The sequence below is a fragment of the Scophthalmus maximus genome, chromosome 16 (assembly GCF_022379125.1).
Source record: "Scophthalmus maximus strain ysfricsl-2021 chromosome 16, ASM2237912v1, whole genome shotgun sequence".
Classification (NCBI taxonomy): domain Eukaryota; kingdom Metazoa; phylum Chordata; class Actinopteri; order Pleuronectiformes; family Scophthalmidae; genus Scophthalmus; species Scophthalmus maximus.
The window spans coordinates 15,131,065-15,153,751 of record NC_061530.1 but is presented as its reverse complement, the minus strand read 5'-3'; the positions used below and the strand labels follow the sequence as shown (position 1 = coordinate 15,153,751).

The following is a 22,687-nucleotide window of genomic DNA, read 5'->3' as shown; positions in this document are numbered from 1 at the left end:
AGCTGCGCGTCAGTGTGGACACGAGTCACTGGGTTGGATTTAAATTCTTGCGTAATTTGTTTGTTTTTTTGGAAAGTAGTATTTTTGGTTTTTTTCTGGCTTCATTGATCTGGTGATTAGAAATTAGAAGAAGAGGAAAAGGGCAACGATAATTCATTCTCTCGTCCTGTTGTTGGATTCCTCCTGGATGTCTTCAGGGGCTCTGACCCCGAGTTGTAGCAGCTGAATGGAGCGGCCCCTTCTCCAAAAAAAAAAGAAAAGAAAAAAAAAAGAAAAAGGTGCGGTGGGGGCTTTGAGGGGGCATCTGACAGTCAAACACGCCGCACAGCACGTGCTGTCCAAACACACGCCTAACAAAGTGAAAACGGTGTATTCATTTGGATATGTGTTTAACAATAATGGGGGGAAATACAAAAACTGTTTCAGTATTTCACCCCCCCTCCCCCCAACTGCTTAATTTTTGCAGTGGGGGGATCAAATTGTGGGGGAGCAGGAGGGGATGAGAGGCAGGGATGGGGAGAAGTGAGGGAGGGGGTGAGGATGGTGGGGGTCTTATAGGGTGAAAAAAAAAGGAAAAAAGAATGTAGCTTTAAGGGAAATGTGCAGCCGGGTGTGAAATTACAGCCTATAGTGCTACATATTGTACCAGAAGCTCAGTCCAAAAACAGTAACAAAAAGAGAAATCATCCCCTAACCTGACCAGGAGGCAGACCGCGAGATGTGGCCCCCAGCCCCTAAGAGATGCCCCCCCCCTCCCCTTCCCAACAGCCCCACAACCCCACCAGACGAACCCCATCCGAAAAAATTCAGAAATTATACCTTTTAAAAAAAAATATATATATATATATATATATTTTCTACACTTAAACTATTCTTAGAATAATAATATTACAAATAATAATAATCAAATGTTATTATTATTATATTTCTAATAAGAATTAAAATAATAAATATTACTAATGTTGTTGTTGTTTTGTTATATCAATTAATTTATTGCAGGACATTTCAAGACTCACTATTTATATTTATTATTTAAATCTATTTAGGCAGTTTTGCTATATATTTTCTTCTTCTTTTATCTCTGTATGTATATATGTATATACAAACAGAGGGAGAGAGCATAATAATTTTTAAAGAAAATGTATGGAAAAAGAAATATAAGAAAATAAAAAAATCAACAATCAATAATATATTTAGAGACATATATATATTGAATTTATACAGGATTTCTAATTACAGCTTTTTGTAAAATAGCCTGTTTTTTAAATAGATGTATTTTTAAAATTATGACATTGAGAGGATCCAGGAGACGTGACTCCATGTTTAGATCAGTTTATGCTGCAGGTTCTGACCATCAGCTGCTCACTTCTTTGCAACACTTTACATGGATCCATATCTCATACAGATCATTTGTGCCCGGGGGATATTTTTTACTTCCCACTCTGACCACATCACCCCAACTTTTGGACTTTTCTGGGGGGGGGGGACTCTGACGACAGCGCCTTCAAATCAGAGAAACTCTACAGCGCCATCTACAGAAGCGCAGCGGCACTGCTGCTGCGTGCAGACCAGTTTCACCTCCCACCTCCACACCACCAGCCACCAGCACCCCCAGTATGGACCAGTGTGATCATCACACCATCAGCCCGACGGGAGAAAAGGTCATCATGAACATTAGCCACCGGTTTAACATCTTCTCTTTCAAATCAAAGGTAGAAATGACGATGTCAACACATTATTTGACGCCTGTACTTGTAATTCAGAGAGGATATAAAGGCAGATGAGCAAAAGATGAAATAAAAAAATTTAAAAAATCAAAAGAAAACATCAAAGAAGGATTGAGTTGAATCCGGGACCTGTGTATTCCCAGAGACAAGCTGTCAGTCGGCGTGATGAAAGAAAAATGATCAGAAAGGAATTCAATATGTAAAAAAAAAAAAAAAAATCATCTTTCATTGATTCAAAACTTCCAGTTTCAAGAACGACCATGTAATTCACAGCCGTTATAATGTCTAATAAACTCACATTTCTTTTCCTCATCCACCTCCCTCCCCTTCCTGCCGGTGTGTCAGACCCTCAGACCTCCTCATGTGGACCCCAGGTTTTTTCTTCTTCTTTTTTTTTTTTTTGCGTTGGCGAATCACAAAGTGTTGGCATCTATTGCCTTTGTCTGACAAGTCATCCATATAAGCAAAAAGGGGGGGTCTGCAGAGGGGAGGGGGGGGGGGGCGGTTGGAGGGGTGGAGAGGAGAGGAGAGGAGGGGAGGGGAGGGGAGGGTTGCAGCTTTTAGAACCACAGACACGGAGAGAGGGGCTTCATTCCCAGCCCCAAAGACCCAGCCTCACGCATCATCCAGCGCGCAAAGGGAAGAGAGAGGAACCCCGGCGTGTGTGCGAGTGTGTGTGTGTGTGTGTGAGTGTGTCTCCTCTGCGCCGTGTTGACGCGTGAACCGAGGCCACCAGGACTGAGGAGATTTACCGGGCCCCTGCTACGCTTGGACCTGACAACACGCTTTCTCCCATCGTCGTGCCCAAGAATCGCGGTGGCGCTCGCCGGCACACGAGAATTATATTACCTGTGCTTGAATTGAAAAAAAGAAAGAAAAGAAACACCGATGAACTGAGCGCAGCTCGCGTTCCTGAAACGAGCCCTCGGTCATGCTGCGCACCTGCCAGACCTGCACTCCCGGACCGGACTGTTGAGAGACCGAGGAAAGAGAAAAGAAAAGGCAACTTTTGGGGGGAAGAAGTTGCCGTCAGATCGTTCGTTGAAGACGCGACGAGGTGGAGGGGGCAAACTAAGTCCCCCCCGCCCCCCACATCGAGCAGAGTTACCCCCTTTTTTTCTTCACATCTTCCCCCTCGATCGGAAGGCGAGACGGCGACTTCAGTTGATTATCTGTCTTTCCTTTGCTATCCAATGGATATTCACTGCAAGACAGACCCCTTCACGGCGATGCACCGTAAGTAGCACAACCCCGAGTTCGTCTCCCGCTGCAGCATGCGGATAAAAAAACCCCACAACATCATAATAATAGTAATAACCATAGAGCAGAAGGAATGAATCATTTCTGCACATTTGCACAGACTGCGTGTCCGCAGCGAGGTCTTGTGCGCAAACCGCGTCTTTTTGCGCATTAACAGACAAGTTACGAGCTAATGAACTGACTGGAAAGCAAACAGAGCCAAACATGGGAACACAAGGAGGCTACTGCTGCTGGTGGTATCATCTCCTCATATTTCACACCTTCCTCTCATGTGCGCAATTTATTTATTTTGGCGAAAATATGATCTGAATGTCTTTTTAAAAAAATGTCAACAATCCGCCGAGCAGCGATGTGCAGATATGAAACTTGTCATAGTAAACAAAGCACATGCGCCTGGGCAGGTACTCGCTCGTCTGCACGTGCACCGAAACCCTGCAGCTTCCCGCGCGCACTGTGTGTGTTCGTGTGTGTTCAGGCCTAATAAGTCCGCACACGTTAACTCACACGTCTCTTGCTCAAATCATCCGAATAACAGAGGAGCCACACACATCTAGGTCCAACAGTAAGTCCACACGTACCGTGGTTCCACTTGTAATTGGGTGAATGTGTGTGTATGAATAATGGATGACCTCATCGTCCGCTAAATAATATGTAATATGAGTGATCAAAGCTCGTTCAATTATTTAAAAATCACCGAGTGTGCAGGGGAGAATGAAGGAGCGTGCAAGTCGACACCAAAACATGAGCTGCTGGGAAAAATATCAAGTCTGTGGTTTTGACTTTGAGAAACTTTAAAGTTCTGGAAATTCATTTGAATTAATAATAATAAAAATATATATATATATTATCAGAAGTGAAACATGTTTTTCGACACAGGCTCGTCGCTGGTTAATGCAGACTTGTATTTAATGTGCTTATTGTACAAGCTGCACAGGAACAGATGAAAATATGAAAAATATATATGCAGCGTTTTAGTTGTCCAGGAATAACCTTGTATTTTATATCATTTAATTAGTACACCCAACGGTATTCATTGCATTTAATTACAACTGTAATAAATCTTATTTAAAAAATGACATTTGAATATAAATGACCCTGTATAATAGTGAAAATTAAAAACAACAAGTATGGACAAACACGTGCAAATATACCCCTGAACATTAAACATAATTTTCAGCTGCAGTGTCAATTTTTGTTTAATTAATAAAACATGCATGCATATGCATCAGGACAGTTGTCTTTTCTTAAATCCTCCTTTATTCATTTCAATTATTTGGAAGGAACAATAACTGACAAAATAGAAGAACGTGATCTTTTTTTTTAGCCTGTGAAACGCTGGAAATGTGGCAGAAAGCAATCACATAAATATCGAATATAATATATATTTTTTTATATATAAAGAAATGATCTACTTTGATAAAAAAATTAACAATATTTGTATTGTAATGCAACACAATCAACGTATACGAATCCACCTGCTCCACAGAAACCAGAGGAGGAATCCGACCAGCAGTCGAGGTTTTATTCTAAAGGGCGATTTCCCCCTAAAAATAAAAAGCCCAACACTCACCTGACCCTTCCTCCTCCTCCTCCTCCTCCTCCTGCTCCTCCGTGACGACTTTATGTAATGTTACGGTTGTGTGTGTGCTGCTGTTGTGTCCCACGTAGGGCACGGAGGTGTGAACCAGCTCGGCGGGGTGTTTGTGAACGGCAGACCCCTCCCGGACGTGGTCAGGCAGCGGATAGTGGAGCTGGCCCACCAGGGGGTCCGGCCCTGCGACATCTCCCGGCAGCTGCGGGTCAGCCACGGCTGCGTCAGCAAGATCCTGGGCAGGTGAGGGGGACCAGTGTCCGGCCGAGGGGCCCCTGCAGGCAGCCAGGTGGAGGGGGGGGGGGCAAATTAATAAGAAGAGGAAGCAGAAGCGATGTGGTGGAGGAGAAGGTTGAACCTCCAAAAAAACTCAGCCTTGAATTATCAAATATAGATTTATGAATATTTCAAATTGGCTTGGTAGATTTCAAATTGGGTTTTCTTGTGCATATTGGTGTTTTTACAGAAATAGATTTCAAATAAGTTTTATATTGCATTTTAACTGGTTTTCAAGCAAATGATGGTTTGTTTTTAGACATTATTAACCTTTGAAAATATAATTTGTACGTATAAAACCTTCAGGTTCGATGTTTTGCTGTAGAAAAGTTTGACTTTTAGACACTTCCTTGGTTAAAACCAGCTCCGACGTTTATAATCTGTGTGCGTAATATTGCGTTTGGAAGAAGAAACCCAACCTATTTTGAGGGGGAGCTTTTTGGCAGCATTTGATCCTAAATATTGCAAACCATCACTGCCTCATCGGAGATTGTTTTGTTGTTGTTGCAGATACTACGAGACTGGCAGCATCAAACCGGGCGTGATCGGTGGCTCCAAGCCCAAAGTGGCGACGCCAAAGGTCGTGGACAAAATCGCAGACTACAAGAGACAGAATCCAACCATGTTCGCCTGGGAGATCAGAGACCGGCTGCTGGCGGAGGGCATCTGCGACAACGACACCGTCCCCAGCGTCTCGTCCATTAACAGGTAGGAGGCAAACGAATACAATATTTGTTTCCATTGGCAAATGTAATCGGATCAAACAACAGGGTGCAGGATGTAAACAGCCTGATGAAGAGCGCCGGCGGAGCGCAAATTGAAAAAAAATCCCCCATCACCAGTCGTTGGTATCTGTGCAGCTGAGCGCGCCATGACGCACCGCGCAGCGGACTGTTGTTCGACCAACTTTGTGCTGCCCGGCACGTCGAGGCTGCTGCTGCTGCTGCCCCGCGGTCCCAGGGGGGCGATTCAATCTTTCTTTCAGGCCGAACTCCCTCAACAATCAGCAGTACATCCATGGACTGAGTGAATCTGTCGAGATGGAAACCGATCAATATTCGGTGACCAGATTCCCGTGGCGCTATAAAGCAGGCCAGTTTTCTTTTAGCACGTCTAATGTGCTGGAGCTGCTGCACACACACACACACACACACACACACACACACACACACACACACACACACACACCTGTATAACTGGAGGGGATTTTGTTAAATACTACACCATGTGAAAAAATACCTTATCTTGACGTTTTGTCAAAAACAGGCCAAAATCATGAATTCAAAATCACTCATTTTGAATCCTTGCTTGCATATTATAGGTGCTGCAGCCTAATTAACGTGACATCATGATGATGCCTACAAAATAAATACCATTTTAATTTTGCCCTCATTGTGCCGTTATTTGACCATTTGCTCAAAGATAATGTGATAAAATAATGTAAATGTAACATCCCAAGTGTGACCATATGCATCAGGTCTGTTAAGAGAAAGTCATAAACAGCTCTGTGGTTGTCAGGGTGGCAGCTACAGGAGGACCCAGGGCACCCTCACCCCATCTTACCCCCTTCTCACCCCACCTCTCCCCTCCAACACCCCCCCCCCCCCCCCCCCCCCCCCCCCCCCCCAACCTGAGATCCCCGGTGATGAACTTTGGTTAAGAGGCACTGTTCCATAGAGCCAGCATCAGCATTACATTTTAATGAGCTGACGGGAGAGAGCGCGTGGACAGCTCCACACAAGACATCTTTTTAAATAGAGAAAAAGGGCTGAAGAAAATTCATTTCATGCTTCGTGGCTGCTTAAAAAGGCCCATTTAAGGAGGCTCAGACACATGTATGTGATAAATTCGAAATGTACGTTAATATCATTAAAAGGGGCTTTATAATTTTTTAATTTTTTTTCTTCAATTCCAATTAGAGCTTCTATTTTGGACCGGGGGAAAGGGAGAGAAGGAGGGGCGAGTGTGGGGGGTGAAGCCTTATGTGTCATTGTTTATGTGGGAAATTAAATTGTGAATACAAAGAGCTGTAATTCTATCAGCCAAATATGAAAGCTACTTTGAATTTCTATTATGGCTTAATGCTGAATATTTTTTCCCCTTTTTTTGAGCAGAAGAAATGTAAGACTTCAATGTGTTGCTTTGTAGTCTAGTGCCCCCCCCCCACACACACCCCCACACCCACACACTCGCGCGCACACACTCAGTGAAGCATACACACTAATGAGATGACACAAGCATTTGTTTTGATTTCGCTGGAGCTAAATATTTCAATGCAGGTTTGGATTCCTAAAGGAGCAGTCTGCTAAAAACAAAAATACAATTAAAATAATGAAATCAATGAAAACATCAATATAGCAGAATTTGCTTGTTTTTTTTCTCCATAAAAACACTTTTCAAGGTTTTTTAATGAAAAAAAAAACTGAAGCAAATATAAAAATAAGCGACGCAAGACGTTTCAAGTGGGGCTTTCCCAGTTGAGATAATTCAGAAGAAAAAAAAGAGAGAGGGAGAAAAACCCATGAGCTCAAGTGTTTTCCAGTTGGATGGTTCCGACCGGGGACGGCTGTGGGTTTCGGTGGCAGACTGTCTGACCTCAGGACTGTTGACAAAAGAGGACGCTCCATTTAAACACCTTTCCCCTGCATGCATTATTAAATGCTACCGAGATAGTGTTGTACTACATGTCAGGGCCACCGCGAACAACAAGTAACGTTACCCTGCTGCCAGACATTTAAAAAGAGAAAAAAAAAGAAAAAGGTTTCTCAATGGTGCTTGATATTATTGATTCAGAAGTAAAGCAATTTTAATATTTCTTCAGGGGATTTTCAGCGAGAGCCAGGCCATTAATTCATTCTCCCAAATTGCTTATTCAATATCAGGAACACGGATACCAAATAAAGTCTTTTGGATTTATGTAGCACACACAAGTCAAGGGGTCGAATAACTGTTATGGGGAGAAGTGGAAAAAATTAAAACATCAATATGCGCCCTCTGGAAAAGCTTGTTGTTAGGTAGCTTTGCCTCCAAGGGAGTTCTCTCTCTCTCTCTCTCTTTCTTTCTCTTTTTTTCTTTGAGACGGTGTTGGATTTATTCCTCTGCAGCCTTCTGGCACCAGCAGTAACATCAATATCCAAATCATCTGATGTGTTTCTGGATAATATAGAGGACGGAAATAAAAAGGAGAAAAAAAATGATAATCTTGGTGCTAAATATTGTGCAGCTTTATCTGAGCGAGTAAATGTTCTCATCCCATTGAAGAAAAATCTACAAAAAAAAAGAGGAGCAAAGGAGCAAAATCTGAAATATCTAAAAGAAATCAACCATAAAAAGCTCTATGGTCCTCAACCCCCCCCCCCCCGCACTCTAAAACAGCACTTGTGGCACACATGATGAATAGTTTTAAAGTTTACAAATTATTGTGACAGCTCCCTTTCTCCCCAAGTGCCATTCAGATTAAAGGAATCTAATGCTGGCGTAAGCTTGTGCAAGGCAATAAGGAACTATTGCTTTCCTGTCACATATAATTTATAGCTTTCTATTTGCATCTGTTTGCCCGTGTGACTAATCCCCAACTTTTTCTCCCCAAGCCCCGATCAATACAACCTCATCCACATTGGCACTCGGGGGCCGCTGGCTCCTACAGAGATGTTTGATCTGGGAAGCAAAGGGGCTGCTCGGCCGCTGTGGAACCCCCCCCATCCACAGTGGGAGAGGGAGGGGAGTGTGTGTGTGTGTGTGTGTGTGTGTGGCTGGCTGATTAGTGTGGGCCAGGTAGAGTCAGTGAAGCTGATCATTGAGGTGAATTGATGTGATTTCATGCTTTGCTTGCAAGATCACTCGGACCAAGTGCAATGAAGACTTTTCTCCGGGCCTCACTTCTAAGGTAGAACCAGTGACCAGGTCCCTTTCTCCTCTTGCGTATGAGCTGTGGGTTAGATGTCTTGATCTGAATCCGCTTTATTGGCCAAGGATGTGAACACATACACAAGGAATTTGACCCTGGTTTAAAAATTGCTCTCAGTACTACTCATATAAAAAGACATAGCTATAGGAACAAGGACAACAAAACAGGAAAAACAACAAAAGTTAAAGGATGGACGAAAAAAATAAATAAATATGCGTACATGGTGATGTGTGGACATGACCATTGTGGGCTCAAAGATTATAGTCTGTGGTGGAAGTCAGAAAAAAATCGAACAATACCTCCATGGTAGCTGACGTGACCGATGGAATTTGCTTAAATCAGGGGGCAGTTTGGAGGAGAAAATCAGGAATAGATGAGCACCGGTGACACCTGCATCTCCTTTGTTCCCCCAGGATCATCCGGACAAAAGTCCAGCAGCCTTTCCACCCGTCCCCCGACGGGACGTCCCTGTCGGCGCCAGGCCACACCATAGGTAACACTGCAGCTCCCAGCATCAGCGGCGTCGCACGGAAATATAAAAGCATATGTGTCCACTGAAATATACAAGTCGGATGTTAATTATTATTTGTTGTCATTCTTTACCCCTCACAGTACCAAACACAGTGTCTCCGCCTGTTACCAGCGCCTCCAATGACCCTGCAGGATCCTACTCCATCAATGGGATTCTGGGTATCCCGCGATCCAACGGTGAGAAGAGGAAAAGAGACGAAGGTAAGACAGTTTCTTGTCCCGAGGAGAGGGAACATTTAGGATTAGCATGCAGATTTGCAGAATATAGCTTAAAAAAGAAAAAGAAGATTTGTGCTATAAAACCCACTTTGCTGAGCTTGCAATTACGGCATTAGAACCTGCTTCAGTTCCAGAAGATGACCCTTATAAAACACCTAGGTCTGAACTCTGTTACACCGCTGTGTCAATCTGCCAAGGAGCCTTTTGATTTGAAGACACGACCTCCGCTGTTGTCTCCTGCAATTAATCTTTATGGAAGTGATTAAAGGGCTTTAGATAATTACATGTCAAGATGATGTAGCCAACCACCCAGGTCAGTCAAGAGAGCCGCTATAGCTCTGTGGAGGGCTTTTCTTTTTTTTCTTTTTTCCCCCTTCTCTCCCACCTCTGCTGCTGCAGACGTAGTAGGTTAGTGGATATAAGGAGGCCTGAGGCGATGTAGATTATTGGTTCTGTAAGCAATAGGCTTCCTTAATGTCACTACATAAGCAGCTGATGAGAACAGCTAAACAGATGCACTCATGTTACGAGGCGTGTGCGGGTACGGAGGGATGATGTGGCTGCTTGAAACGGGGCAGTTATCTCAAACAGGGTGGGGGAATGAGTGCCTTATTTCTGCGGTGCTCCGGAATGAGAGCTAATCAGAGCGCGGCAGCAGTTTACATAGCGTCTTCTTTGTTCTGGCGTTTGTTGAGAAGCACGGGGGTTTGCGGGATATTGAGTGGAATTGATGTTTTATGTGCGTGCGCGGAGGAGGAGGAGGAGGGGATGACTAATGACCTGTCAGAGGTAGATTTCCTGGCAAAGATATAAAAAACCAGCATGACGTGGACATGGCAAATGACATAATCAAGTCTTTCCCTGTAAGATATGCAATCGCGGGGGCATAATGCAAACGTCTGGTATTTTCCGAGGGTTCATTTTCAGTCGTTCGAGGACCTCTCATATTAGCCAGGGTGTAATGTCTAGTCACTGAATGATAGAATGCACACATTTCTATGCAGATTGCAAGTGAAGGGCAAAGAGGTATTAAAGGGCATGGAGAGGACTACGGTGTGTGTGTGTGTGTGTGTGAGGGGGAGAGCTGTGGCCCGTTTTGTGGAGGTCCTCCAGGTGACAGCGCCATGTTTCTATGGCTATTCAGTCTCAAATGATTCCCCTGATGTGCTGCCATTTCTGTGATTTAGGTGCTCGGCCAGTATTACGATGAAAGAGAAGAAAAAGCTGTGTGTGTGTGTGTTCGTGTTTCTGTCAGGGTACAGTAGGACTTGAACTGAGGGTGAGGCAGGGTGGTTCTTACACACACACACACACACACACACACACACACACACACACACACACACACACACACACACACACACACACACACACACACACACACACACACACACACACACACACACACACACACACACACACACACACACACACACACACACACACACACACACACAGGCTGCAAAGAGGCAATATCTGGCCTCGGGCCACAGTTTGTAAGAATTGTATATTACATACAAAGTTACCCTGTACACACTGTTGCCATGTTGCTGTCTTCTCTTAAAATGAACCTTACCGGAAAAAAAAAAAAACAACCTCAGAAATTCATCTTTTAACTGGTGGAGTTGAAGTGTCCTCTGAAACTGAAGCGCGGCCACCATCTCCCCCACGGAGCGTGATGCTCATAGTTTTTGGGATTGTGGACGTTTTTTGTAACCTTTGTGACCATGGTTTACTAAAAGTTCTGGTGGAAATAGGAAAGATAGCGAGTGCTTTTATTTTAAAAATTCAGGAAGCGGCTCCATCTACAATGCAGGTTTTATATTTGTGGGGTGTGGGGTTGAAAGACAAATAATCACAGACAAGATAATTGGCTAATAAAATAAAAATTAATTAGTGTTCATAGGAAATATATCTTTTAAAAAAAGCACATCTTCCACCACGTATAAGAAATGCGTCTGCCTAGATTAACTTTCAGTTTTGGTGGAAATCAAGCGTCATCAGTAAAAGTGTGAGTTCTTGTATTTTGAATTTTCGTGCACAGTTCCAATACGTCATAACCTGTGGCTTTTATTTCCCTAAATAACCATGCTTTATTATTTTGGGGTGTTTATTACTGAGCGAAAACGTCATATATCTAATATATGCCATAGATACCATTAACTGTTTCAAGGGGCCTGTTTTTTCTCTGCCTCCATTTGCATCTAAAGTCTACGCTTCAGTGCTGCCTTGTTTGCGCATTTTGCTTCAATCGGTCGACAGAAGTCTACAAGTCGGTTAAGGCTTGTTTTAAATTTCCTCACACGAGCGCAGTAACCAGCCTGAGTCCTACTTAACCTGGTAAGCTTCGTGATGGGGGCTGGAAGACGTAAAAACTTAAATGAGCAGAGGGATGGAAGGGGAAGGGATTGGGGAGGCCCCGGTAAAAATGGATTGGCTGTGCGGCCCAGACTATTTGTTTTTGAGGCGGTAGCTAGCCGTGGCTCGCTGCCAAGCAGGCAGGCAAGCTCCTGAGTGTCCAAGTCAGCAGTGCCCTTAAGAAAAGGTCCCGCATTACAGGAGGCATGTAGAGATAATGTAGTGTGACACACGCTGTGTACACCGGGCCTCGGCGAGGGGAACTGCGGGGACACAGGTGTCATAAGAGCCATTCATTTGCTATTGTCACGTGTTATTGCAAATTAAAAGTAGCATGTTACACTTGGCAGCCATTGTTGCACACGGGCCGCGCGGGGGGAGCGAGGGACCCGCGGTGGAGACGGGGTCTCTGGTGACCACAGCTGTCCGCACATTTTACAACGTGACGTACAGTATATTAGAATTTGCAATGCTGCAGAGAAAAGCCATTACCTCACAGATTAACATCACCCCTGCATCACCCCCAATGCCCCCACACCGCCCCACCAACCACAGCTTCTGACAGCTAGTCTGCACAAAAGACGAAAGCAAGAAGCTTTGGCTGCCTCTTTTATGAAAATTGTTCATAAAGCATCTGATGTTTGAGTACAAACTGGCTTTCATGGGTGTTTTTGTTCACCCTCTTGTCATGAGAGAACGTGTGAGCGAGCTGAATCGACCTGAGCAGCAAGCTTGGAGGTCTGTTGAGAACATGCATGTGTCCGTGAAGTGTGTCCGGTCTTTCAAAAGTCGAATCGCACGTGTCTTTCAGCGCGGCCCACAAATTGCACAATCAGACCCGTAAGCCCATTCTTAATTTCAGCCATACCAAAACGCTCTCCTCGCTTTTGTGTCGACCTTTCTTCTTGATTCATGAGAGAAATGGCGAGAGAGAAATCTTTTATGTTAAGACGATCATCATATATTTCAAGCGCCAACAACAATAGCCGGTGGCAGTGGAGAATGGATGTGATTCTGTGCTTCAGTAGCCGTTGAATTAATTATTTCTCATCGCTGAGCGTCATGAGGACTGAGCGCGCGCGGATGGGGATGAGTGATGGAGCGAGCCGGCGTCACACCCTGCTTGGTGTATCAGCATCTGTTTCAGGCGAGAGGAAGGATCAACACAGGAGCTCAGGAGTGCAGCAAAATGTCAGCACCTATGTGCAAACCTACAAATTAGATCAACAAAGTTTTTTTAAAGCTTGGGAAAATCACGGCCGAACGTTTTTCCAAACTATTTTCTCTCTGAATCGTAACTTCTTTTTTTTTTTTTTTTTTAAATGTCAAATTTTTTTTCCTTGTTTTGTTTAATTATTATTTCAAAACCAACAAAAATGTAATTAACAAATGGAGAATGTGTGTTAAATTTTTTGGGGGATTAATTTTACCAAATTTTTAACTGTTCGATTTATTCTTAACCGATATCCTGATTTGATCGTCATCAAACCCGTCCCAGCACTCATCACAGCTCTTCGGCGATGGCGATTTCATTTATGTTTTACATAATCGAAACATTCAATTAGAAAAACAAAATGCAGCTGAGTTCATCCAATTTGATGCAAATGAGTTTTAATTTGATTTCATTTAGCCAGGAATTGAATCAGGCGGGAAATTATGGAGGTGTGTTATTGTGAAATACATAACTGCGTGTTGAGGGAGCGAGAGCGGATGTATGTTGACATGTTATTTAAACAAGGAGCAGACTTTTAGGAAGGGGAGGGGCTCTTCCATGACCTTTAGGTGCCAGCTGAAATCCTCGTGGAAATTCTATTTTAATTGCGCTTGAGTACGAGTTTAAACTCTTACTCTGACATCATCCTCTTCAGACTTTCAGGAAAAAAAACGACTAATCATCCTCAATCTGCACTTCATTCACATGAGAATGATTCTGTTTTTGTTTGGCGGGCCGTCGGTCAGACTCGCTCCCAGACGCAGAGTTGCCTCGGCTAAAGCCCTCCTGCTGGGGGTCGTGACCTCTGGGTGCCAAACCCGCAGAGAGGAGTCGGCTCCATAGAGCTGGTTATCTGATCTGATAGAGGCTGCTCCCTCGTTACGGGAGTGTTAATACAGACTGATGTCAAGACGAATACACTCGACTCCTGTGATGATCAATAAACAACCACGGAGCAGGACGAGCATGTAGCGCACCAACAAAGCCACGGTGGTCAAAGATTACCATCGCCGCCGCATAATAGGAAGGTTTGGAAACGTCCAAATATTGCATCTGACTTGTGTTGACATTAAGTGATTATAGACTCTTTAAAGCACATGGAATCTAATCTACTATTTCTGTATAATAATGAATATTTGTGAAAAAAATCTGAATTGTAGGAAGCACTCAAATTTTAATACAGAAAAAAAAAAAGAAACTTAATTTGATCAGTGGCATCATCTGGCCATCAGGCCCATTTTTACATTATTAAAAACCTGACATGACCTTTTTCATGTGTCCGACCATCTTTATGACTGAAACTAATAATCACAATCACTTTTCGTTTCGATTGACCAAGGATTAAACTTTTCATTGTTACAAACTATTCGTTGCCCTTGTGAACGGCCGAGTGCACCACCATGAATGCTTTCCAGAGTCTAAACATTTTGAATCGTTTTCCTACCAGCCACGAAAAATATATAGAGTTTGGTTCTGGGTCATTTTTGGGGTTAAAATTATTACATCGATTAAATGAGGGGGATCTTTCGTTGTCATGGTCACAAAATGAAGAACGGTCATCATTGGAAGAAAGTCTTGACAATTTTCTCTCTATAATAATAATATCACACCACCTCCTCTGTCCCTCCCCATGGACAGGAGTCATAATTTCTACAACCGCTAAAGAATGTTGTCATTTGAACATAAACTCATCTGTCGTCAACTGGAGTAGATAAAAGATATGGATTTTACACCTTGATGAAGCATAATTAGGCTGCAAAACTATATGTAATTTTTCTAAATGTCTCCAGAATCGTCTTCATCAACATGAAAAACACAGTTGCTGCTGATTTGTCAGGTGGGGATCAGTGGCTGGGAGGGCACATGGGACTGTCCTCCATCTGAGTGGGGAGGCAGAGTGTGAAGGTTGACCCAGGATGGTTTGTCTTGTGTGTGGGAAGTGTATTCTGCAGTGGTGAATGACAAATATGGTGGCGGGGTATTGATCAGGTGTTGTGGCTCGGGCCGGCTGATGGCGAGTAATTAATGACTCCATTTGCCTTGGTAGCAAAGAGAACAATTGAGTTTGATAAAGTGACAAGCAGCAGCTATAGTAGGTGAAGGGCCATAAAACATGCTGAACATTCACCTGAGTGTGCGGAAATCAACCGCTGCCGTTTTGAAGACTGGAGTTTCGCACTTTGACCAGCGCCATGTTGGTTTTAGGGAACCGGACGTAGAATTGGGGGTGGGTCTGACGGAGAGCTCGTCCCAACACTTGCAACCACGCATCGATTGGACGGGCCAGCTGTCAATCACGCTGTATCCACGCTCCAATGTATACGGTGCTTTATCGTCTATTGTGTTTATTCACTTTGCAAACAGTGAGTCGGCCTCTGCTGGTGATTACAGAGAATACAGGCTTAAGGCACTCAAGGATTTGGCTTCGTTTTCCGACCCGTTGACTACATCCACAATGGTGCTGAAAGGTGATGAAAAGAAGATATCTTTACCTCACGACAGAGCCAGGCGAGCAGTTCCCTTGTCAACGCGGCATCTCCTGAATTCAGCTTCTGATCTAAAAGACAGATACTAACTCTTGAGAAGGAAATGAATAAGCAAATTTCCCAAAATGTCAAACTCTACCTTTGTAATCTTCTACACAAACCAGCGTGTCCATCAATAATGAAATTGTGTTGAATATGTTCAACTTCAAATACACAAAACTTTCTAGTGAAAAGCATTTTTCTTTGCTTATTTCTTCAAGCTTGGCGGCAAAGCTTTTTGAGCTAATCTTGTCCTCGTGTTACCTTACATAAAAAAAAAGATTCCAGTGGGTTTCTCTGACCTTCTACGTGTACAACCACTTCACTCGATGTACCAGTAAAAAAACGAAAACACATTCATCAGCCTGCCATGATCGAATGTACGTAAATGAAAGGCAGGAACCTTTTGATTTTCATCACGACATAGACAAAGAAACTCATGGCCGATACCCGGTCAACTTAATAAGATCAGCACCGATAACGTTCCGGCGTATCAGATCGTCTGTTGCTTGTAAATAAGTCCCGACGCAGTCTTCTGTGCAGACGATATATATATATAAAAAATGTGTTAACAAGATATTGTTGGCAAGCTCGTAACTTATTTATTACTAACTATCAGCACAATTTGAAGTTGCACAGACCTGTTCGGACTCAGACACACACACACACACGCGCACACGGGCGCACACGCACGCGCGCACACACACACACACACACACACAAACGGACACACACACACGGACACACACCTTTTATAGTTCGTTCAGCTCTCCACAGGAGAGTCAGGTTCATCCTCTGGTCTCAGCCTGTGAAAAAAAGGTCAAGCAGCAGAATAGGATGGCAATAACCCTCCCAAATGGTACTATCACACAGACATGATTGATCAATTGAATTCCATGGCAGAGAAAAATGTGGGATTAAGTAGAGTATTATACGCACAATGAGTTGAGGCATGATGTTCATTTCAAGTTCATTTCAGCTCCCTCTTGCCACCAGATCAGGCAATCAATAGGGGCCTTGCATATCATATATCACGGCTCTCCCACTGAGGGGAGAACATAATCTGCAGCAAATTTAGAATGACAGATTTGTAAGGGAGCTGAAGCTTTGTGGGATCTGGGGAGGAGACCGGCAGACACAGCCACTGCAGCCAGCAGAGGTGGGGGGTGGTGGAGGAGAGCGGAGGGATGGAGGTACGGTAGAATGGTCTGTAAGAGGCTTCAAAGCATTGCACACAAGTGATACCGGGAAAAGCCGAGGCATCCTTCTCCCAACAGTTGGGTAATCAGGTCAGGAGTCAGGAGAAGATTCCCGTGTTTGGAGAGCAGGATGATTGAACCGGACTGTACGATTTTATTTAGCCTCTTGTCCTCCGCCGCTGTTTTTTCCCAAATGGAACCACACACTCACAGAGAATGAAAGCAGTATTGAATTGCAAAAGGGAAATTGTACTTTAAAACAACAACAACAACAAAAAAAAAACGTGCCCTTGATTTCATTGAGCACCAATGGAAGAAAAAACAAAATCCTTTGGCTGGAAAGGGGGAGCTGCTGCTTTCATTAGTATACATGCTTGCCACAACATGTATATATTTGCAGGTGATCCATCAATTACCAGAGGGCTTTCAGATCATGGTGGTGTTAATACAGTGGGAGGGGGGGGGCAGAGGGAAAAGTCTGTATGATGTAGCCAGTGGCTCACTACAGTCATTACGCTGCTGAAAAAGCAGCACTCCATCCTTTTCCTGTCCTCCTCTGGTCTCCCACAGAGGTGGTACAGGGAAAAAAACCAAAAAAAAACATGGAGAAGAATATGAAGTGCATAGCTTGACAAAGGCCAGCTTCCCGGGGTCAGTGTCTCGATTGTTGCTCTCTCTTCTTGTAGATGGTTCAGATGGTTCTGGCCCACACAGTGATTCTCAGGGTAGTGTGGAGAGTTTACGGAAACACCTGAGGGCAGATGCCTTCACTCAGCAGCAGCTGGAAGCACTGGACCGGGTCTTTGAACGCCCTCCGTACCCTGACGTCTTCCCTACATCGGAGCATATCAAACCTGAACAGGTTAGTAACTGTGCAGCCCACCATTCTTTTTCTTTTTTTCACATAAACAAAAACACCAAAGAAATGTGCATGTGATGCTGAATCAACCCCCCACCCCCTCCCCACCTTTGTCACAAACCATATCCAGAGACGAAAGCTAATTAAAGGAACGTCTGACATGGCCAAGCACTGGATTAGAACCCAGCATGTATAATGCTGCAGGGATCAAAAGGAAAACTCCCACACACTATTGATTTTGTGATGAAAAACACATTCCTTGTATCCCTTGTAATTGAGAATAACAGTACGGCAACATGAAATTAATCAATACCTAGATTTTTTTCTTCATCGTTGCTGTGTTATTCAACTGCTGCTTCTTACCTTTGTTGTTTATTTTTGCAAATTCTGTGTCATATCTCGACGTTTTATGAAAGCCGCCATGCATTCGTGAAATGGATGCATGAAACCATTTGCAAACAGCCTCCATACATTCCCACTCCCCCTGATATTAAAAGCACGGCTGCCATCCATCCTCATTTAAAAAAAAAAAATTAGAAAGCATTTGAGGGACCGCCGCCCCCGCACCAAAATGACAGCCAGAAACCACTGCTTATTAAAAGCTCTGGGCTCATTACAATGGATAACCTTTATTTACTTTCATTATACTATTAAACAACAAGAGACTATTAATTTCTCCCACCAAACTACAAGTCGGACCCATAAAGCAAAAGCAGTCGGCCTAATTGAGTTCATTTTAATTTCTCTCCAATCGGGGCGAATTACGCAGGTGATAAATCAGTGGGACAGGCCTCACCTCCAGAAGAGGGCCTAATTTGCAGCTAATTACAAAACTGATTTCTACAGGAAGATCAATACCAAAACGAATTGGAAATGACTTGCAATCACAAAGAACGTCAGGGAGAGTATTAAAAGGCAGAGGGAAAAGGGTTTGACTCAAAAAAAAGGGGGGGGGGGGGGGGGGGGGGGGGCAAGGATGAAAAAAAAAGGGTCCAAGAACAGTCCAGAAAAATCAGCTTTAATTTAATGCAATATTAATCAGAGCACTTTCCCTTTCATGGGTGCCTCACTTTTTTTTTTTCTCCACTGGAAAATGTGTCCCTATTAGCCAGTGTCTGGGTTCTGTAGCGGGGCATTAAAAACCCAGTCTGGAGATGCAAAACTCAATGGATTGACCCCTCCCACACTTCTGCCAGCCATGTGGTCATCCCTTTCAGACCCATCTTTTCAGTGTCCCCCCTCCTGCCCTTTATCTGCATGATAAAACGTCTGTTTGGCGTCTGAAGCCGCCCGAGAATAGAGGAAAACATCCGACATTGTGCCAGTGAACAGTTGTAGCAGACAATTAGAGTTTATCGGTGATAGTGGCAGACAAGAGCGGGGTCACGGGCGTCCCCCCCTGTGGGAGCGCGGCCCACTGAGCCACTCTGGCTCACACTGGGCTTTGGACAAACATTGTCAACACTCAGACTCCGGAAGTCTCATCTCATTAAAAAAAACCTGCCAACATCTGCCATGAGTGTCTTTTAGTGAATTTACAAAAGGCAACATGACGATGAAAGGGAAGCTGGGAAGAGATAATTTTCTTTGAAAGAGTGGATTCTTTTTGTTATTAAATGGTCAGTTCACCCACATTACAAAATAAATATTTGGTTTTATCTGGTGAGGTTTTTTTGAAATGATTTCTAACTTCACAATCTAATGGAGGTGAAGGGGGTTTTGCACGTGGAACTCAAATTATGTAAATCTTTGTCTGTTAATTCAATGGGAACTTTTCCCTCAGGATAATCAACAGGCTTTGCTGTCATGTTTTTTTTTTTTTACTACTCTCTGAAGAAATATTCCATTTGTAAACATGTGGATTTTGCGTAACTAACATTGTTTCTGGAAAGAAACGATGCTGTTAAATGGAGCTTTGCATTAAACTTCAATACTATTTCGGTACCAACTGAAACTAACGGCCATAATTATGAATTAAATGAGTAAATATATGAATCTGAAAACAAAACTATGAGGGTTTTGTTGAAAAATAGTATAAGCTAACAGAAGGATGGATCTCATTTTGATTCACAGGTCACTTGGGTATTTCAAATGATGCGGGGAGACCTGCCATTTAATTAAAGCAGCTCAAAAGCACATTTTCACCCCAGTTAACCCCAGTTAAGGTGGGGTTAAGATTGAAGTTTCAAATGTTTACTATCTCAAAGCTTCGGCACACAAACCTAAAATGATCTGCATTGCTAAATACATCTGTTGTTGTTGGGTTTTTTGTGTGTGTGTGTAATTTGGGTGAACTTGTCCTTTAATGCAACATCTGAACGCACACAGGGAGCAACAGCGGTTAAACACTAACAAAAAGCTCGAGTTGTACAAGTGATTCAGAGATAAGAGGTGATGAAATTTAACTTCACTTCAAAATAAAAGCAAAAAAAGCCACAAAAAAAAAAAAGGTGAATAGTGTCTCTGAAACAGGACCACATGGTGAGCCTGTAACAAAGCACAACTGCTTTCTCCCTTGGCTGATCAGGGGTAGGACTGCAGTCAAGCACAAAGGGCCAGCTGACGCCTTGGCTTTTCACTCATCTCAAAATCCCACTTCCTCTCAGACAATACCAAAATACATTCATGATATGCTTGAACTGCCACCCTGCAGCTTGAACACACACACACACACTGAAACACACACACACTGAAACACACACACACACACACACTGAAACACACACACACACACACACACACACACACACACACAAACACACACACACACACACACACACACACAATGCCCTCATACAAATTTATACTCGCACAGGCCTGTGTGGAGTGCTTAATGGAGGAGGAGAAGGGAGGATTTCCATCTAGGTATTGTTTGGTTGTGTAATGATTCAACTGTCCTTTTCCCAGGCTAATGAGTACTCGCTCCCTGCCCTGAATACCAGCCTGGATGAAGTCAAGCCCAGTTTATCCTCTAGCGCCAACCCAGACTTGGGCCCCAGCGTGTCGCAAAGCTACCCCGTAGGTAAGATCAAGTGCCGTACAGTATACGCCGCTTTACGCTGCCGAGCCACAGCTTCAGCTGAGGGTATTTTTATTCTCTCTCTCTCTCTCTCTCTCTCTCCCCCAAGAACGATGTAAAAGAGAAACGATGCCGAGCATGCTTGTGCGATTGACGAAAAAGAAAAGAAGAAAACAAAAAAAAATGTGTGAAAAAATAAAAGCAAAACCAAAAAGTTAAGTGTGAAGACTTTTTTAATACCATTCCACTCTGAGCTGAAAAGGTGGTGCGATGTTGCGATGAAAGCTTTAGCAGCTGTCGTCCGTCTGCTGTGTTTTTGCTGAGCAAGCGGGGGCGATAAGAACGATTGGGGGTGGGGGCGAGCTGTTCAGTCACCGCTGGACAAGGACCTTTGGGTGTCAGCACATCAGAACTATGACTGTGTATCAGAGCAAGGTCTCCGAAGGGAGACAAAAAAAAAAAAAGAGAAAAAAAAAGAGGCCACCATGCAGCACTGACTGCTTGTTGGCTGCTGCTGTGTTGCCCCTGTGATTTGTTCGCCGCGAGACAGTTTGTGTGTCTCAAAGCACGAGTAATGTGCCTCGGTAAATACACTCTGGCATTTCTGCAGCCTAACTCTAACACCATGATCATTTATTTCGCCCTCCTCTCCCTCCCTCCCTCCCTCTCTCTCGCTCTCTCCCCCTCTTCGTCTCCTCTCCTTGTCACAGTTAATGACTGCCTGGCTAATTGAAATATTGTTTCGTTGTTGCCGTATTACCAAGAAGAAGGTTAAGTTTACTGAAAGTTTTACGATGACTGTCGGAGGCCTGAGATTAATATACAGAGCTTTTATTAAAAATTCATATAATTATGCAGCAGCCATCAAAGCCAACGAGTTCCTGCACGGGGGAGGACAGGGTGATTGAAAATTGCGGCAGCCCCCCCATCTCAAATGATAGCCAAGCAAGCCTTATGAGAAAATAAAGAGCCCCCTTTTCTCATTAATATGTGGGAGGTAGATTTCCCCCTGTACGGCAGGCCTCCGGAGAAGAAAGGTGTGTGTTTGTCCTCTGTGCACTGGTGACCCCGTAGAAAGCAGGCCGGGCTGTGCAGGCGGCTTTGTTTGCACCTGGGATATTTTAGATGGTCTCCGCAGAGAGGGTCTCCTTACTGCGTTACAGGTGCAAAGACACATTTAGGGGAAGAAAGATGGGGATTGTATTGTGCGTGTGTGTGTGTGTGTGTGTGTGTGTGCGCGCGTGTTTTTTTTCACATCAAAAGCTCGCTTTCTGTAATGGTAAATACGTTAATTCCATGCCCTTCTCTGTTGGTCCATCTCACAGGAGGCAGAGAAATAAAGCGTACAGAGGTCAAACTAATGGAACAAACATCAGTGTGACTTCCACTTGGTAATTAGTATTTGGTTAGTGGCTCCTCTGCTTGGTTTTCCCCCCTGTGCCTGCCTGGGTAATATTCAGGTGTGTGGTCTCTCTAATGGCTGAGTATTACAGTTTACTTGCCAGCGATAAGCCTACCAGAGGAATTTTAAGCCAGGCAAAAAAAAAAAAAAAAAAAAAGAGGGGAAAAAAAAAAAGTAGTAAATTATCTGCAGTATTTAGGCCGAGATCCAATTTAAAATTAATTGTGTCTTTACGGGGGAAAGAACCGGAGATTATGTTCATCCTTAAAATGTTTTCTAACACCAATTAAAATACCCAAAGTTATTGATCTTGTTGATTTTATGCCTCCGGAATTTGCATAATCTATTAAAAATGAATGATTCATGAAGTGCACTTTGCCAGAGATTGGGATTCTCAATGAACTGAAAGACTTGAGCGATAGAAATCTATTGTGTCCTCTGCTGATCCTATTAAGGCTCAAAAGTACCTGCAAAGCAGCCTCGAATAAGAAAGGGATTTAAGGGCATTGTGCACATCATCGAAATTCAGAGGCAAGAAGCCACTTCCATTAAAACAGTTTTCTCTTCTCTCTCCCTCTCCTCCACATTAACGCTGTATTAC

General features: G+C 43.6%; 1 protein-coding gene and 1 long non-coding RNA gene across 7 annotated transcripts in view; one reads left to right on the top strand and one right to left on the bottom strand.

Moving 5' to 3' along the window:
- The first annotated feature begins 2,306 nt into the window (after positions 1–2,306).
- Positions 2,307–22,687, top strand: part of pax2b (paired box 2b) — a 31,010-nt gene continuing 10,629 nt past the window's right edge. For both annotated transcript variants that reach the window (XM_047327826.1, XM_035613553.2), the window contains exons 1-7: positions 2,307–2,963; positions 4,656–4,821; positions 5,365–5,562; positions 9,175–9,254; positions 9,374–9,493; positions 17,493–17,668; positions 20,573–20,687. In XM_047327826.1, coding sequence (XP_047183782.1) covers positions 2,921–2,963; positions 4,656–4,821; positions 5,365–5,562; positions 9,175–9,254; positions 9,374–9,493; positions 17,493–17,668; positions 20,573–20,687 — 898 coding nt within the window. In that variant the 5' untranslated portion in view covers positions 2,307–2,920. The remainder of the gene's footprint in view (positions 2,964–4,655; positions 4,822–5,364; positions 5,563–9,174; positions 9,255–9,373; positions 9,494–17,492; positions 17,669–20,572; positions 20,688–22,687) is intronic.
- The window catches only part of LOC118287914, a 56,726-nt gene continuing 38,265 nt past the window's right edge, over positions 4,227–22,687 (bottom strand). For 2 of the 5 annotated variants that reach the window (XR_004785754.2, XR_004785759.2), the window contains 4 exons: positions 16,357–17,639; positions 15,575–15,639; positions 15,211–15,457; positions 4,227–4,853 (listed from right to left, as the gene is read on the bottom strand). This is a non-coding gene — a long non-coding RNA (uncharacterized LOC118287914). Of the gene's footprint in view, positions 4,854–9,060; positions 9,316–15,210; positions 15,461–15,574; positions 15,640–16,356; positions 17,640–22,687 lie in introns of all 5 variants that reach the window. The other 3 variants (XR_004785755.2, XR_004785756.2, XR_004785757.2) reach the window with 3 other exon arrangements.